Source organism: Sinocyclocheilus grahami, unplaced genomic scaffold, assembly GCF_001515645.1.
Source record: "Sinocyclocheilus grahami isolate Dianchi unplaced genomic scaffold, SAMN03320097.WGS_v1.1 scaffold409.1, whole genome shotgun sequence".
Classification (NCBI taxonomy): Eukaryota; Metazoa; Chordata; class Actinopteri; order Cypriniformes; family Cyprinidae; genus Sinocyclocheilus; species Sinocyclocheilus grahami.
In genome coordinates, this window is record NW_015505588.1 from 263773 (window position 1) to 283143 (window position 19371).

Below are 19371 nucleotides of genomic sequence, written 5' to 3' on the forward strand. Positions count from 1 at the left end.
AAGTCCATGTTTGATGGTGGGCAGATGAAAGCCGGACACCACACCTTCACCCAAACCCTTCATCAGAATCAAGCGTTCCTTCTCTCCCTCTCAGCCTCTCTCTTCTCTCTTTGAAAAGCTGACTCATCAATATCAAATCGTTGCGACTGAATTAGTCATTTGTCTTTGATGTCACCGTGGTCACAGCGAGACACTGTGTGCATACCAATCAGATGCTATCTTGGCTTCTGTCCACCCTGCTGGCAAAAGCCAATTTTCTCCTTTTACTACAACAACCTGCAGTGAGAAGGTCTTCATTATGTGCTACTTGATGAAAGGGTCATCATTTAATTACACACATCTAAAAGGTCTCTAACTCCCTGTAAAGGCCACTGTACGTAACACGTGTGTTTTTATGCTTCACAAACTTTGCTTTTCTGTGCTGTATTGAACATGATTATTGTGAATTTAGCAAATTTTTGTATCACCAAAGTTGTCTTGCTGGCTTACATATAAAAGTATAAAGTTTTGAAATTACAGAAGTGACTTGGAAGTCAGTTAAAGTGGTTTGAAAAGACAAATTAATAATATTTTGCAACATATGCCACGTTTTCCAGCAAAAGTGTGTGTATATGAATGCATAACTGGATGGAATAGTTTCATTTGTATTTATTTATTTTTTGTAAGTAGAAAGTAGAAAAAAAGAATCTAATGTACTTGAATACACTTTTCTTATTGAGCAATCCAATCCATATAATGACAATATAATTAAAATATATATATATATATATATATAATCTAATGTACCTAAATACACATTCCTTTTCTTATTGAGCATTATTCATACAGCTGTCAATATTTACACTACTATCAATACTTTGTCGGGTGACCCTTAGCCTTAATGACAGCATATAGTCTCCTGGGCATGCTGTCAACCAGGTTAATGCAAACCTGAACTTCAATTTTTTTCCCAGACTGTATGAAGAATTTTTTGGTATAATATATCACAGTTTAATTTATTTTGCTATCCTCACTTTACATAAATGAACTATAGTGTCCTACATACTAGTAAAAAAATATCAAAAATTATATCTGGTCTCTGAATAATTTTTGGTTTGTCTGTATATCTTTCTGTTATTTTTACACTTAATTATGCCCATTAAAATGTATTTTACAAGTTTTTGTTACTTTCACTGTTCATTTTTTTTCTCTCTATGGTAGCCTACATCATATTTAATTAAATAGCATTAGAGCTGCTCCATTGCAGCGTCTTAGTACTGTAATCATGCGATTTGCTGTAAAAATGCAGGGAACCACTCGCTATAAATCTCCTAACTGTGATATTTTCATAAATAGAAGTTGCGTTTTTTTCATCTGAAACGTGCAGCGATTTATTTTCCAAAGCCACTCATATAATGCAGAAACACTCATGAAGCAAGCAAAACACGCGCAAAGCGCACACGTATATGTACTGGTGCAGAATGAGAGGGACAAGTACAGTACAGCCTAGCGCATTTCACACAGGCTGTTAGTTTCACTTTCGCCAGAAATTCGTGTATGCTTAAGGGTGAAAATAAATGACGTTTATAGTGAATGCCCCTATAAATTGTCTTATATTTACGATTTAGTTTTAATCCAAATGATGCGTGCAAAGTGAGCGAACATCAATAAAGATCACACAACAGAAGTGTGCGCTCTCTCTCGCTCTCTCTCCCTCCTTCCCTCCCTACCATTAAGTAACTTGTGCATTGTTTTACTTACATCTTTTTGACAAATCCAACCGAACTACAAACTTTCCAGTGATGTCTGTGAGAAAGGTATATTCACTTGACAAGCTCGCGCATCTGCGCCGCCGCGCGCTCAATCCACTCAGCGTGATTTGCTGACCAGCTGGCACAAATCAGCTATACAGGCATTAATACTGAATGTTTTATATTCATTGCATACATATACTTCGTAGACATCTTTAATCTCTAATAACTCCATTCTGCTGTCTGTTGTCGGTGTTTCTTTGTCTGAATATGGCACTTATCACATGCTGTGTGGTATCGGCGTTTGGTATCGGGGCATTTTAATGAGTACGAGTACGAGTACAGGAGCTCAGTATCGGGTATCGGTGGATCCCTAATGTAAAGTAAAACATTTCAAAAGGTTTTTTTTTTTTATGATTAGAGCTTAGAGCTCATGACAGTCAAAAATCCAGTATCTCAAAATATTTGAATATTTACATTTGAGTTTTATTAAATGACCATCCCTACAGTATAAATTCCGGTATCTCTCGAGATATCTCTTGTTCTTTGAAACCACAATAACGGGGAAGACTGCTGACTTGGCAAAGGTTCAGAAGACGATCATTGACACCCTCTACAAAGAGGGTAAGTCACAGAAGGTCATTACTGAAAGGGGTGACTGTTCGCAGAGTGCTGTATCAAAGCATATTTAATGCAAAGTTGACTGGAAGGAAGAAATTGGGTAGGAAAAGGTGCACAAGCAACAGGGATGACCACAAGCTTGAGAATACTGTCAAGTAAAGCCGATTCAAACACTTGGGAGAGCTTCACAAGGAGTGGACTGAAGCTGGAGTCAGTGCATCAAGAGTCACCACGCTCAGACGTCTTCAGGAAAAGGGCTACCAAGCCACTTCTGAAACAGAAACAACGTCAGAAGCATCTTACCTGGGCTAAGGATAAAAAGAACTAGAGTGTTGTTCAGTGGTCCAAAGTCCTCTTTTCAGATAAAAGTACATTTTGCATTTCATTAGGAAATAAAGGACTAGAGTCTTGAAGTCCAGTGTGATGTTTCCGAAGTCAGTGATAATTTGGGGTGCCGTGACGTCTGCTGGTGTTGGTCTATTGTGTTTTATCCAAAAAGTCCAAAAGTCAATGTAAAGTCCAAAAGTCAATGCAGCCATCTACCAGGAAATTTTGGAGCACTTTATGCTTCCATCTGCTTTATGCTTTATGGAGATGATTTCCTTTTCCAGCAGGACTTGCCAAAACCACTTCCAAGTGGTTTGCTGACCATGATATTACTGTGCTTGATTGGCCAGCCAACATGCCTGACCTGAACCCCATATGGAATCTATGGGATATTTTCAAGAGAAAGATGAGAAACAGTCGATCCAACGATACAGACGAGCTGAAGGCTCAATAGTGCCTCAGCAGTGCCACAGGCTGATAGCTTCCATGCCACACCTCACTGATGCTGTCATTTGTGCTAAAGGAGCCCCGGCCAAGTATTGAGTGCATAAATGAACATACAACTTTTCTGTTTTGTAAATCCTTTTTTTTTATTGATCTCAGGAAATATTCTAATATTTTGAGATACTGGATTTTTGACTTTCATGAGCTGTAAGCTCTAATCATCAACATTAAAACAAAATAACATTTAAAATGTTTTACTTTACATGTAATGAATCTAGAATATATGAAAGTTTCACTTTTTGAAATAAGTTACAAAAAAAATAACTTTTTCATGATATTAAAATTTTTTGAGATGCACCTGTATATATATTTACATATATTAGTACTGTCAAACGATTAAAAAAATTATGTATATATAAATACAAACACATGCATGTATATATTTAAGAAAAATTTTATATTTATATATTAAATATATTTTTATATAATATAAATTATTTGAATATAAATATAAACATAAAAAATACATTTAAACGTTTTCTAAATATATACTGTATGTGTGTTTCTTTATATATACAAAATAAATATACACAGTAAATACACATATTGGGTAAACAAAAACTTTTATTTTATTTTGGATGCGATTAATCACGATTAATCGTTTGGCAGCACTAATATATACACACAAAAGCATGCACATTAATAAATGAATTAGCATAGTATGCTTCATCACAATTGCATAATGTTTCAAATGAACATGATTTCCCCTCTCTTTGATGTGTCTTTGCAGGGTTCTTTGGTCAGAATGGTTTTCCTGGGCCCTGTGAACATAAGTACTGTGGTTTGGGGAAGCACTGTGTGGTTGATCGAGAAACAGGTGAAGGAGAATGTCAGTGTCTGGAGCGCTGCAAACCACATTACAAACCTGTGTGCGGATCTGACGGCAAACTCTACCAGAACCACTGTGAGCTTCACAAAGCCTCCTGTATGGCCCATCAGAGAATAACCATCATGCACAGCGAGGAATGCTTCTACAAAGGTATAGAACCAACATGATGTGTTATAGTATATTGTCCATCGTTGTCTATGCGCTAACTTTCACTGCAACTGATGCCTTTCTTTATTTAAGTGAGTTGTTGAAGCTGTTTTTGTGAACTACACACTTTTGAAAGATTGTTTTTTTTTTCTTTTATTCAGCAAGGATGCATTAAATAGATTAAATTAACAAAAATAATAATTATAAGTCTTAAATTAATGCTGTTCTGTTAAACTTTCTATTCATCAAAGAATCCTAAAAAAGAATCACTTTCCACAAAAGTATTAAGCAGTTTAATATTTTTTTTCAACAAACATAAATAGTTTTTTAATAAGACACATTTCTTGAGCAGCAAATCAGCATATTAAAATGATTTCTGAAGGCTCATGTGACACTGAAGACTCAATGCCATCGCAGCAGTAAATTACATATCAAAATATTAAACAGTTATTTTAAATTGTAATAATATTTCGCAATATTACTGTTTTTACTTATTTTTTTATCAAATAAGCGCAGCCTTGGTGAGCATAAGATACTTTGTTTCAAAAACAAAACAAACTTTTGAACGCTAGTGTAATAAAATTTAGTTTTTAGTATTAAAGAGCCAGTATTTTTTAAATCATTAGTGCTGACTGTTTGCATGCGCGATTATCTTTAGTTGTTTAAAGATGTTTTTGTAAGCTCTGAATGGATGAGAATTCTGAATCATAAGAACAGCACATCCTAATGTGTGCGTTGTTTAGCTGTTTTGTTCGGCATAATAAGCAAGATATGATTCTCGGAAATTATGTCCAGCACTAATGGACTAGTAATGGCCACTAATGAATGAAACGTCCATATTATATTGTGCATGTAAAATCTGATTTAGAACTGAGAACTGTGTTTCTTAAATCATGATTCATTTTGAAACAGAAACAGTACAACATGAGTTGTTGCTCATTTGGAATGATCATTACTGTTCTGCTGGCTGATACATTAGGTTTAATTCCTGGATAAGGTAAAAAATCAACTGAGAGAGCTTTAGATTTCTAAAGATGACTTTAGATGAAAAATTATAACAGTTTGAATGTGTCAGTTGAACTAATGGACCATCATATCAAATGGTTTAAAACTAGTTGATATCATAGGAAAGATTTTAAAACATTGTTCACTTACAGCTGCATATCATCTAAGTGACTCTGTGTTGAATTTTGTCAAGTTCGCAAAGGCCTGGCAACCTTATGAATGCAGTACGTCACCCTAACCACAGCATTCATGTGCAGAAAATCTCTTCAAACTCTTTCTCTGTCATTTAGAAGGCATATAGGTAATCCTGACTGAGAAATCAAACCTCTAAATGCCCTCTCAAATTAAATCTCAGTCGTTAGATGATGATATTGACTACTTGGGTCAATCAGTGTACAAGAGGCAGAGAGTATGGTTAGGGTAGATCACTGTTTCTTAACCCTGGTCCTGGGCACTCCCACCCCGGCACTTTTGTGTGTCTCCCTGATCAAACACACCTGATTCAACTCATTAGCTCATTAAAAGAAATTCAGGACCTGAAATGGATGTGTCAGATAAGGGAGACATACAAAATGTGCAGTGTTGGGGGGCGCCCAGGACCAGGGTTGAGAAACACTGGGGTAGATGATTGTTCTGCAAATCAAAGTTTCACAGAAGACACCACAATACCTGATTGCAAAACCCCTCTGAAATTCATTAATCTTTGTTGTTTAAATAGTTTGAATAAAATTTTTCTGCATTTGTGTAACACGCTCTGCAGGGTATTTGTCTAATTATTTTTTTTTTACTATCAATCATGTATGTGGCTTTAGAAAATGGTTGGTTTGTTCACCTCAATTGAAACTTTGAAGATTAAACTGTAGAAAGTTGGTAATTGGTGAGATGATTGGATAATTATGTGTTCTAATTATCAGCAGTGTATTAAATAGGCCCTAATGGTTTTCACAATGGTAGGCACTTACACCGTAATGTTTGTGCTTATTTTCAGGAGCTTTGAGAGAATTGAAATAATAATAATAAAAAAAGAATATGTTTACTTGTCAGAAAAAAAGGTAGACGAGGAGACAAAAAAGCTGATGAACTTTGATGGAAAGCTTTCATTGTGGGGTTGGGAGATCCTTGACTGCACTATCCTCTTATGCTTTCTCCAGTCTTTATTTCCTTCTTTCCTCTCAAAACAAGAGTAGAGTGTAGAGAAATAAATCAGATTTGAATGAGCATCCGACAAAAAAAAATATGTAAATATTGTTTGTTTTTTTTCAGTATTTTCCTCTTGCATTCCAATGCAAATATCTAAACAAGATACATTTATTAAATTCAAAGCTAAATTGTATTGAGAGAATATATCTTTATTAAGTTTATTTTTCTCGCCCCATTGCCAGGTTGCTTATCTTTTTTTTTTCTTCCAAGCACAAACCTCATTAAATTGTTAGATTTGTGCTTGAAATAAAAGAAAATTCCACTTGGGAGAGAAAAATAGACATCATGCAAGATATATTCTCTGTAAACAAGTCTTGCTTCTCAAATAAATGTACAGGTGCATCTCAATAAATTAGAATGTCGTGGAAAAGTTCATTTATTTCAGTAATTCAACTCAAATTGTGAAACTCGTGTATTAAATAAATTCAATGCACACAGACTGAAGTAGTTTAAGTCTTTGGTTCTTTTAATTGGGATGATTTTGGCTCACATTTAACAAAAACCCACCAATTCACTATCTCAACAAATGAGAATATGGTGACATGCCAATCAGCTAATCAACACAAAACACCTGCAAAGGTTTCCTGAGCCTTCAAAATGGCCTCTCAGTTTGGTTCACTAGGCTACACAATCATGGGGAAGACTGCTGATCAGACAGTTGTCCAGAAGACAATCATTGACACCTTTGGATATTTAGATGTTTTTTGACTAGCAAACAATAAATGCATTGATTGGACCACAGACAAATCTAATGTAAACAGTGTATAGATTAGTGCATGCAGTCATGCCCATTCAAAGATTTTGTGTGCTTTGAAATATTTGTACCTTTTCATTATTAAGATGTGTGATTGTTGTAGGTACAAAAACAGTGTTTGGATTGTTTTTGTGTGTAGAAAACAATTTCTGCACTCGTCACACACAGCAGTGGCCAATTAAATGTCAAAGCCCTGCATACTGGTCTTCTCTAATGAATCATGAATACTCCACCTTACCCCTCCAATATTTTTCCTATCTCTCAGGGCATTTGATTGTCTTGCCAAATACTGATATTTTCAGAGTCTAGTGATTTGGGTCCTGTACATTCGCCAGAGCAAATTAACCAAAAAACAGCAGGATGAAAGCTTACTGGAACATCAAGAGACTGCTGATTCTTCCCAAACTATGTGCTGACCAGGGCAAAGAAGAGAAGTAGCAGGGTAGATGCCATAATACTAAGTAATAAAACATCCCAGAGCATATGCTGTAGGCTACAGAACTTCCGTGTCCCAGCGGGAAGGCTGTGAAGGAGTATTCTCTAGCCAAGGATGAGGTTTCGGATTTTGTGTGCCTGTAGGGCTGTGTGGTTTGGCACGAGGCAGTGGGTTTGGATAACGATGGGATGCAAGCTGTTGAGTTGGCAAAGCAAACTGTAAATGCTTTTCTAATTGCTCGCATACATTCGAGCCCAACAGAACATCTCGTGCAATTACAGGGCATTATATTCAGAGGAATCTCCTTTTGTTCCGTATCGTACGGGACACCTGTCAGTGGCAGGGGTCTGACCCATCACAACATCTATCTGTCTCTCCGTCCATTCTGTCAATGTTTTCCCACCAGATGACACTTTCTAAAGGACAGAAATCTACAAAGTTGAATGGAAAATCAGCACAGAAAAGGATAAAAGGGTATCCTGTCTTATAGTTTTAAGTTGGACCCCCAAGATTTGTGGTACCCCGCTGCTCTTGTTTAATACATCAAACTAAAGGAAGAATATTACACGTCAAAGTTTTAAACTTTCAAAGTACTTATTCTGAATAATCGGCAGACGTCTCAAAAGACAGCTTTACTGTCAGCCGGAGCAAGAAAAAAAGTTTAATTTCTTGCCGCGTTGACTGTTAGGGGAAAATATCCCCCCATTAAGCTTTCCTCTGTCTGTTAAGCTTCAATTATGTCCATTATTCCAGTGACTCACTCGCCGTATGACTATTTGCACTGGGGAAATTAAATGGCTCTTTCAGAATTCTGCACTTTGCGCCACACACTGTGTAAGTTTGGGTTGTTTGAGCTGTTTTGAAGGTGATATATTCATCTCATTCTGTTCTCCCCATTACTTCAATTTCTTTCATGAGAATGAAGAGTTAATGAAGCTTGTGGTCTGTCTGATGTAACTCCATTCAGCCATCAGTCAGCCTTTCACATGTCTTTTGTTTTTTATCTGTTGTTTTGGATGTTGCTGACAATTGAAAGGACTGACTTCAAATGTGGGTTATCTTAAATGTTATGAAAGAAGTGGAAAAAGAAGCTCAGGATCAATGTGTGAATGTCTAGATATACACTGCTGTTCAAAAGTTTGGAATCAGTGCTTTTTTCTTCTTCTTCCTGCAAGGATGAATTCAATTGATCAAAAATAGCACTAAAGTCATTTTCAATGTTAAAAAGCAGCACAACCATTTTTTAAATACTGATACTGTTTCTGGAGCAGCAAATCAGCATATTCGAATGATTTCTGAAGAATCATGTGACACTGAAGACTGCCGTAATGATGCTGAAAATTCAACTTTGCATCATAGGAATAAATTACATTTAAAAATATATTGAAATAGAAAATGTTAATGCAACCTTGGTGAGCAAAGACGTATTCAAAAACATTTTTTAAAAAATCTTACTGACCCCAAACTTGTGTGTGGTAGTGTAAAATATAAACTCATAATTATACATGGTATACATATACAAACACATTCATTTGACCTATTAATTCATTTCAAAATACTTTACAAATTCATTGCATATGTGCTTTTTCACATTTTTTACAAATATATTTAAAACTTTTTTGGAGATATGATTAAGATGTTCACTAAAACTTTTTAAAAGTTTTTACCATTTCTTTTTCTTTGACACCCTTTTATGTCATTGACCCTTTTGCATAGTTTTTTGCTAAATAAAAGCCAGTTCACAGAATTAAAATATTTGAATTCACACATGCAACACCCCACATGGCTTGGTGCCCATGACCAGACATGTCATTTCTTTAGCATGTCAGCCAAGTCCTGTACCTCTGAGTATTGAAAGCGTCTTCATCTCCTCTGCCGTGTGACATCTAATTAAAGCACTCTCCCTGTGGAGACAGCAGTGGTGTCCTCTGAGAGAGACCCACCCGGGCCATCCCCCCTACTGCAGCCCGGACTGCTAATGAGCCTATTAGGGACCGCACTACCTGTTGGATGTTGAGACGTGGCTTAAAGGGATAAACTGAGAATTTAAAAAAAAAAGCACTGAGGCCATGAGAAACGGAGAGGGCAACTTAATTTACTTGAGTATGCACTGATTATACATGTTCCAGAATCAAGAAACCCTCCCTGTTCACTATGTTCCTAGCAACTTCAAAAACAGACATTTTCGATTAAATAGATTAAATTAGATTAAATTTCATTAATTTTCCCTAATAGTGAATTTTTACAGACATTTCATGTGTGTTGGTTTTTTTAAAGACATTTAGAAGCTGTGTGTGGCACTGTTGCCTCTCTCTTAGGATAAATAGGTCATCCAAGACAATGAACTCAACAGGTTTTATTTCATGTGACATGATTGTTAGTCCCTTTCTTTCTCCTACATTATGTTTGTTTTGAGATTTCTCAAGGTTTTGGAGGTACTTTTGGAAAGTTCTTGTAGGCACACTAATGTTAAAAGTAATAATGAACCAGAAAAAGAAAAACATGTCATTGTTTATTTGTCCTCGTCATTTTAAACCTGTATGCTGTCATTTTTTCAGCTCAACATAAAATGAGTTTTAAAGAAGCTTTTCCATACAACTTTACAGTTGTAACAGTGCAATAAAAACAATGCATATGATTTATCAAATATAAATATTAGTTTTAGATATGATATATAAATAATATTTGTTGTTTATATTTACAAATAATAATATAAGTAATGTTTTATATTAATTTCTGATTTAATATATAAAATATATTAAATAAATTAATTTGTCTGTTCTTCACGTGAAGCTATTTTATGACTTCAGAAGACAAAATATTGTGCACAGGTTATGCAGGGTTTTTTTTTATTAATATTTATATGTCTTGGAATTATAAGGTTCTATCTGCATTCTGAGCAGTTTTGAGATATTGAGTTTCAGATTTTTGCATTCCATAGACTTCTGTAGATAGAACCCCTTTTGTTTTCTAAAAAAAAATGCCCAAAATGTACATAGCTTACAAAAGAAACATCACATAATGTAAATAAGTTGTCACAGAATAAGAATATGTGAATAATTACATTTTGACAAAAATGTCAGATAGAACCTTATAATTTCATGGTGACGATTTTTTTATTTTTTGGACCTTGATAGATGTGGTCACAATTAACAGCTGTGTGAAAATTCTTCACCATTATTCTCTTTTACTTGGAAAAAATAATGGCACAAATAATATGGTGAAAAAAAAACCTTTCAGTGAAAAGTTCTTAAAAGAACAAGAATATTTTTATAATCTAAAGAACCTTTTTCCACTATAAAGAACCTTTTGTGGAATAAAAAGGTTCCATGGATGGTAACAGTTCTTTGTGGAACCATTGATGCCAATAAAGAACCTTTATATGAGTGTGGATGAAAAATAATTCTTATTTTGCCTATTCAAAAAGAAATAATATGTTTAAAAAAAGATCCACGTTCTATGACAGAGAACCTTGAGGAAGTTTTGGGTTCATATGTAGTTTACGTTTTACCAGCCAATATCTCAAACCTTCCAACTTCCAACTTTAACAAAAAAACAGAACTTCTGTCAGTGCAGATATACGAGCTCTAAACTGATGTCTACCGTCAAAAGAACTGACATCCTCCAGAAAACAAGACATCTGTGCTATAAAAACCATGACTGTTGCAAGATTCCAGCCTTTTTATGATGTAAACACATTCAGATCTTACACCACTTTGACACAACTGTTTATTTTCCAGTATATAGAAAACTGTTTTCAATAAATACGATTTAAAAATGAACATACCTGAAATGCACTGTAAGCTTTGCTCAGATTTTAATTGCTCTGTAATTCGAGTGAAGCTGTAGAGGTAAGGATGAGGTCATGCATGGCGAAGCTCCAGGAGGTGTGATTAAACGTTTCAACCCACCCCCGCGGGATTATCTGATCATCCGCATGCAGCGTGCGCAGGATTAGAGCAGCATCACCACAATCACATCTGCACCAAAAATGAGACACGGGAACCTTATTAAGACTCTAAAATCATCAACGCAGACACAAAAGCACAAGGTTTGATGGTCTATTTGGTGCAGCTTGATGAGGATGGTACTTTTTTACTCTGATAGCTATTTAGTGAGGCTATAATAACAAATTAAATCAGATTGTGTTAAAGGAAATCACGCTTTTTGGCACTGCAGTGTTGTTTGTGCAATTAACTGTTTAAACAAACAACCTCAATTTTTTTTACATATTTATTTAAAAATATAACATTTATGTAAGATCAAATGTTTTTGGGTCATGAACATGAAACACATTTTATTTAATTTTATTACATTACAGATTAAGTGCATACATACAGTGACTGGAATACATGCTCTTTTATGAAGCTGAAGCGATTAATGATAAGACTGAATGTCATCCGCTTTTTGAAGTGCTCACCTCACATCTGATTCTGATGGCTCCAAAATCCTCACTCTTCCTTTTTAATAAAGTCAGGTGTAGTAGCCACTTTTAGACCAGAGAGAACCGGAAACCTTGATGTTATGATGAAACATGTAGGAAAATGAGGGAAACTCTTGGGCTGTTCACCTTTTTAGTGATTTATTTAATAAGACAAAAGGAGTGGAAAGAAGATGGATGGCATAGTTAGCGGAGACATAACATTCAAGATAATTGACTCATTGTCTTGATGGAGAAGATCTGTCCCAATTTAGATCTCCTAATTTGGTTAGCCACCCAAGGAATATGATATTATTTCGTCACGGACATACTTTGGTCTACGGGTAGATGGATGGGACATCTCACCTCTCTTATTGCACTGGAATGAAGATGAATTCTGTGCATTTAGCCATAGTGATGTTTGGTTGAATTGGACTGCTTAAAGGGAAAAAGTCAATGGCCCATTTTGTGTTGAATTGCTGTCATATGGGGAATTGAGGTTCGGAATTGTCTCATGGATCTTTTCATCTAGAACCCGACGGCTGCTGCCATCAATCTTAGCAAAGCAGCGAAATAAGCTAAGGGAGGACAATCGCTCTTGCCTAGTTAGAATGTGGTAACAGGCTGGCTAGCTCATCAGTGCGAAAGATGAACCGTCTGGGTGTTACCCGCCGTTACTGTCAGACGCAAGGTGGATTGCTGTCAGCTTGACATGTTAAGACGTCTTTTATTCTATAGTAGTCTCACCTTTGGTTTTAAATGCTCTCTGTGCTAAACCTATAAATCCAAAAGGGTTATTCAATATGCAGAATGCATATGCAGTCTCTTTAATCTAATTAAATTGCAAAATTTAAGAAAAGAAATCATTATCATCATTACATTTATCATTATATATTATGTTTTAATTTTCAGAATTTAATTTAAGGTAGCAGCAGGGTGAATTTGAAATTTAAGAAAGGCATTGAATATATTAGCACTAGGGCTGTCAATAGATTACAATTTTTAATCTAATTAATCACACCCTTTTTCTGTGATTAATCGCGATTAATCGCACACTTCATGAAATTAAGCATAGACCATATATCTTGTTTCAAGTGTTTATTTTGTCATCATTTGCTATATCCAGCAAAGTAAACCAAAAGATTGAAGGGTGATTGTCAAAAATCTGTATTTTCTGCAAGCTTTTTTCAAGGTAAATTTAGATGTCTTTCCAAGAAAGGACACTTAGAAACTCCAAAAGAACACCAAAGAACCAAATGATATAAGGAGCCCATATAAGCACATATGAAAGAGAAAAAAAATCAGAATTTATAGTATGTGTACAGTGCAACAGCAAAGAGCTTTTTTACATTTTAGAGAAGTCAAGTTGCGATACCGAACTGGAACACATGGTGATGCCAAAAAAAAACTAAACCAACCGCCTGCTGACTGCATTTATCTACTACAGTACATGGATCCATTCAGAATAGCTAAACACAGCAACATACATGACAAATCAAAACATTATTGTGAATGTGTGTGGAAACAACGTGAATGAACGGAAAAGTCTGTGCCTGTGCATAAATACAATGTGCGAAGAGCACTCATACATGCATTAATATAACGGACTCACGCGTGCTTACTGTACAACTCCTGCACGCCACCGCAATCGTCTTTACCTTGATTGCAGTCTTCATCCATCAAAACTTTACTAGCGAGCTGGTTATCCAGTCGAGAAAACGTAGTTTGCATCACATCTGGCCGTACAGCGGGGGGATGTGTTGACATTCCATTCAGTCTGTACTTCACACAGCGCTTGTGACGTGTGAGGGCTCGCGCTCATCAGAGACAATTACAGAATATGACAGAGCTCGTGTTTAAAAGCGAAACACACGGGAATGAATAATTCACTGAAAACGCAATGCAAGTCTCTGTTCTCTCTGCAATTGCTGATGTAATTGGTCTGGTTTCCTTTATGTTAGCGCTGTTTTGGACGGATTGTTTGAATGCAATCGCTTACTGGATCATTGGACTGAAAACTTTCCCGGAGTTTAGCAGCTTAAAATCATCTGATTGCAAGCAGAGAAGCAAAATTGGCTTAAAGGGTTAGAATAGAAATTGTGCTTCAGTAATTTTGCGTTAATTGCGTTAAATTATTTAAACGCATTGTAAAATTAATCGCATGCGTTAAGGCATTAACACTGACAGCCCTAATTAGCACAAAAATAATTAATGCTTTAATTCAACACATTAAGTATAGTTTAACTAATTAAATGTCAGAATTTGATTTGAGGTAGAAAACAGGATTTATTTGAATAAAAAAATATATTAGCATACATATAATTAATGCTTTAAGTCACTACATTTATTATATTTTAACTGATTAAATTCCATAATTTGATTTAAGGTAGCAAACAGGATGCATCTGAATTTGAATTTAATGAATATATTAGCATACATATAATTATTGCAAGTCATGTAAATTCAACATCCTGGTATGCATTCATTCATTCATCAGTTCAGTTTAATTTGTTTAATTTGGTGAAGTTGATATTGTTCTAAGGCTATTATTATTATTATTATTTCCCTATGAAGCCACAGCGCATAGGGACTTTTTGCAGCTCTTCACAGTTAGATAGAGGTCATGTGTTCATTCCCCTGACTCCAGCACTATGTTAAGTGCTCGAAGGCATTTATTCACGGCTCAGATTGTGCAGAAAAGTTCAAGGAGAGAATGTATATATGAGACAGGGGAGCAAAATGTACCTTTCTGTCATCCTTCCTATCTGAAGAATCACACATTTTCCTCCTACACTATATAAAGTGGAGGAGCTCAGATTGGATAAAACTTTCACACTCTTTTGAAAGGGCAGGGGATTGTTGTTTTGTTGTCAGTCGAGTCACTCAGCATTAAGTTTGCTGTGATAACAAAAATGCCATGGTAAGGAAGACTGTAGAAGATCTTCTGGTGACTGTTTGCCTTTGTCCTTATATCATGGCCTCCACCGTCACTCTGTAATGGCAGCCAATCAATGTTTCACTCCCTTCCTTTATCCATCAAAGAAACAGCGTTTGGTGCATCACGGGTAACTGAATATCAAATGTCTGCACAGCCAGCATGAAAATACTGTAGAGCCTTTAATGTTTGGGAGGTGATATCAAGCACTTTGACACGTGACATAGTTATTTTGATCCTCTGAGATAAAACACTTCTGCTCCCCTTTGATTGTCACGGCTTTTTCATGTTTTTATGTAGGCCTTCAGAGCACATTAATGGTCACGTGTTCATTACTCAGGCTGCAATCTCTGATGTAATCAGCCTGGTTTCCTTTATATTAGCACTGTACCAACCACCATTGGTCTGAAAACTTTCACGGAGTTTAGCAGCTTAAATTGATCTGATCGCAAGCAGAGAAGCAAAATTGGGTTAAAGGGTTAGAATAGAAATTGTGCTTCAGTAATTTTGCGTTAATTGCGTTAAATTATTTAAACGCATTGTAAAATTAATCGCATGCGTTAAGGCATTAACACTGACAGCCCTAATTAGCACAAAAATAATTAATGCTTTAATTCAACACATTAAGTATAGTTTAACTAATTAAATGTCAGAATTTGATTTGAGGTAGAAAACAGGATTTATTTGAATAAAAAAATATATTAGCATACATATAATTAATGCTTTAAGTCACTACATTTATTATATTTTAACTGATTAAATTCCATAATTTGATTTAAGGTAGCAAACAGGATGCATCTGAATTTGAATTTAATGAATATATTAGCATACATATAATTATTGCAAGTCATGTAAATTCAACATCCTGGTATGCATTCATTCATTCATCAGTTCAGTTTAATTTGTTTAATTTGGTGAAGTTGATATTGTTCTAAGGCTATTATTATTATTATTATTTCCCTATGAAGCCACAGCGCATAGGGACTTTTTGCAGCTCTTCACAGTTAGATAGAGGTCATGTGTTCATTCCCCTGACTCCAGCACTATGTTAAGTGCTCGAAGGCATTTATTCACGGCTCAGATTGTGCAGAAAAGTTCAAGGAGAGAATGTATATATGAGACAGGGGAGCAAAATGTACCTTTCTGTCATCCTTCCTATCTGAAGAATCACACATTTTCCTCCTACACTATATAAAGTGGAGGAGCTCAGATTGGATAAAACTTTCACACTCTTTTGAAAGGGCAGGGGATTGTTGTTTTGTTGTCAGTCGAGTCACTCAGCATTAAGTTTGCTGTGATAACAAAAATGCCATGGTAAGGAAGACTGTAGAAGATCTTCTGGTGACTGTTTGCCTTTGTCCTTATATCATGGCCTCCACCGTCACTCTGTAATGGCAGCCAATCAATGTTTCACTCCCTTCCTTTATCCATCAAAGAAACAGCGTTTGGTGCATCACGGGTAACTGAATATCAAATGTCTGCACAGCCAGCATGAAAATACTGTAGAGCCTTTAATGTTTGGGAGGTGATATCAAGCACTTTGACACGTGACATAGTTATTTTGATCCTCTGAGATAAAACACTTCTGCTCCCCTTTGATTGTCACGGCTTTTTCATGTTTTTATGTAGGCCTTCAGAGCACATTAATGGTCACGTGTTCATTACTCAGGCCATATGGGTAATTATTTTCAGAATGTTCACCATGGACCCTTGAAGCAAAATAACTGCATGACAGAATATGAAATGTACAGTAGTTTTACATATACAGCACAACTGTTTTCAACATTGATGATAATAAGGAGAAGAAATCAGCATATGTGACCCTGGACCACATAACCAATCTTAAGTCGCACTTAAGTAGGGTTGGGTACCGAAACCGTATCAGAATGCAGATTTCGGTGCCTCATTTCAGTGCCACTTAAATGCCTGAGCGATCGATTGAAATCTTTGTCCTGGTTCTCCAAAATAGACGTAAGAAGCATGGGCGTCGCTAGGCAGTTTTTAGCGGGGCTATAGAGATTAGCTCCATAAACTGTACACAAATTCGTGATCGCCTCAGAGTCATTCCCCTTTAAACTTCATATGAAAATGGCGGCAGACCTCGTCTCCTCCCTGACTTTCAGCGCGCTCAATCCGCAGACCGCAGCGGCACAGCGCGAGCGGACTCAAACATAAACAGAGGACGCAAGGTGTGTGTTTATCGATAGATTGTTATAATATCTGTATCTATGCAGTTCTTTGTCATAAATACAGTTTACAAAAGGTCACGAGGGAGCAATCGGTTTCCAATCTAACGTTACTGTAAAGTTTTCGCAGCGTTCACCCCTCATCACACAACAGCTGTTTCCTCCAGTGAAAATCTAGCCCTTAACACATATGAACGCATACTTTATAAAACGATCATGTTGCTATTTTCATTTGAAAATTTAATATAAAACATATTACAGTGCATGTGGCATACCATACAGTCATTCACAGAACTGATTAAAGACAGTGACAGACAGCACTCAGTCAATTCACTCAGTTTAACTAAATATCCGAGTGATTGACAGATACAGTAGAAACATTATGTGTGGTTTTGTATTAAATATTGTTTTGTATTAAATAATGACCCAGATCGTGAAATACATTATCAGCCTTAGAGTAAGGGAAGCACAACTCGGGAAATGAGAGCATCCAAGGAGCATGTGAATGCTATGTATATTTATTTTACATATTTTTAATGTTCTTCTAAAGTATCGGTTCAGGCACCGTTTAGGCACTGGTATCGTTTTAAAAGTATCGATTTGGCACCGGTATCGTAAAAAAAAACAATCGATACCCAACCCTACACTTAAAGGGGTCATATGATGCTGCTAAAAAGAACATTATTTTGTGTATTTGGTGTAATGAAATGTGTTTATGCGGTTTAAGGTTCAAAAAACACATTATTTTCCACATACTGTACATTATTGTTTCTCCTCTATGCCCTGCCTTTCTGAAACGCGTCAATTTTTACAAAGCTCATCGGTCTGAAAAAAATTTCCTACTGTAAATATATCAAAACTTAATTTTTGATTGGTAATATGCATTGTTAAGTACTTCACTTGGACAACTTTAAAGGCGATTTTCTCAACATTTTTATTTTTTTGCACCCTCAGATTCCAGATTTTCAAATAGTTGTATCTCAGCCAAATATTGTCCTATCCTAACAAACCATACATCAATAGAAAGCTTATTTATATAGCTTCAATGTGATGTGTAAATCTCAATTTCAAAAAATGTACCCTTATGACTGGTTTTGTGGTTCAGGGTCACATATTAGAATGATTTCTGAAAGATCGTGTGACACTGTAGACTGGAGTAATGGTGCTGAAAATTAAATTTTTTTTTAATATATTACAACAGAAAACAATCTGTTGTACAATTTCACAATATTCCTATTTTTTCTGTATTTTTGATCAAATAAATGCAGCCTCGGTGAGTTGGAGACTTTCAAAAAAGAATGTAAAGAATAAAGAGTCTTTAAAGAATCTTTCCAAACCCAAACTTTTGAATAAACTGTGTCTCAGCTCAACCTGGCCATTAGGCATTTTTCACATTTCACGTAAGACTGTTTGGCACGTTGTGAATAGCCCCTGAATGTCAATTTAATACATTACAAAAGGCTGGTGTTTTGATTAAAACTCAGGATGTTTGTTGCAGTTCTCCCATAAGGCCGCTGTGAAGAGTGTCTGCTGGACAGCCCCATCAGTTTGACTGACAGTCCTTCCCAACCAGCCAGCACAAAAAGAAAGCATGAGTGAGCGGGTTGCCAATACCACAGATTACTTTGTTTATCACCAGCAGTCTGATTACACACAGGCCCAATGCCACAGTGGGCTGAGCCCATTTTTGGAGACACATTAAATTAATGGGATGTCCTGTGATTGTCAGGAATGCTGAGATACATAGTGGCTTTTTAGGTCAGCTTTAGATTTGAGGGCAAACCATGGGCAACATACAACCATTGAAGTTTTGAATGGTATCTTTGGGGGACATGTTCTGTCAATCGTGTATTTTTGAAAGCTTGAGAACTGCTGATTGCTTTAACATATTTGTATCAGTTTTCTTATGTAGAGGGACATTAATGAGGCACATGTCTGTGTGTGCTTGAATGTGTGTGAGAGTTTTGGGTCAGTATCTACAGTAATATTGATTTTGTGTGACCTTGGGTCTGGTAAAGGGATTGATTGCACTCATGGATGATATGTTGGGTGTGTGTGAATTCATATATAGGCTATATACTTTTGCTTTTGCTACTTTTGCTAATTTGTCTATATACTGTCCACAACCAGTTTTGCGCCATTCAAAATGGAATTGAGAAAGTAATTAACAATAATTGAAGTAATAAACAGAATGAAGAAAATAGAAAATTAAAAGATTAAAAGTAGAATTAAATTTGTGTGCGTGTGTGTGTGTGTGTGTGTGTATATATATATATA

General features: G+C 35.9%; 1 protein-coding gene across 2 annotated transcripts in view; it reads left to right on the forward strand.

Moving 5' to 3' along the window:
* Positions 1-19371, forward strand: part of fstl5 (follistatin-like 5) — a 150656-nt gene that overhangs the window by 40917 nt on the left and 90368 nt on the right. For both annotated transcript variants that reach the window (XM_016232277.1, XM_016232278.1), the window contains exon 4: positions 3913-4161. In XM_016232277.1, the coding sequence (XP_016087763.1) occupies positions 3913-4161 (249 nt within the window). The remainder of the gene's footprint in view (positions 1-3912; positions 4162-19371) is intronic.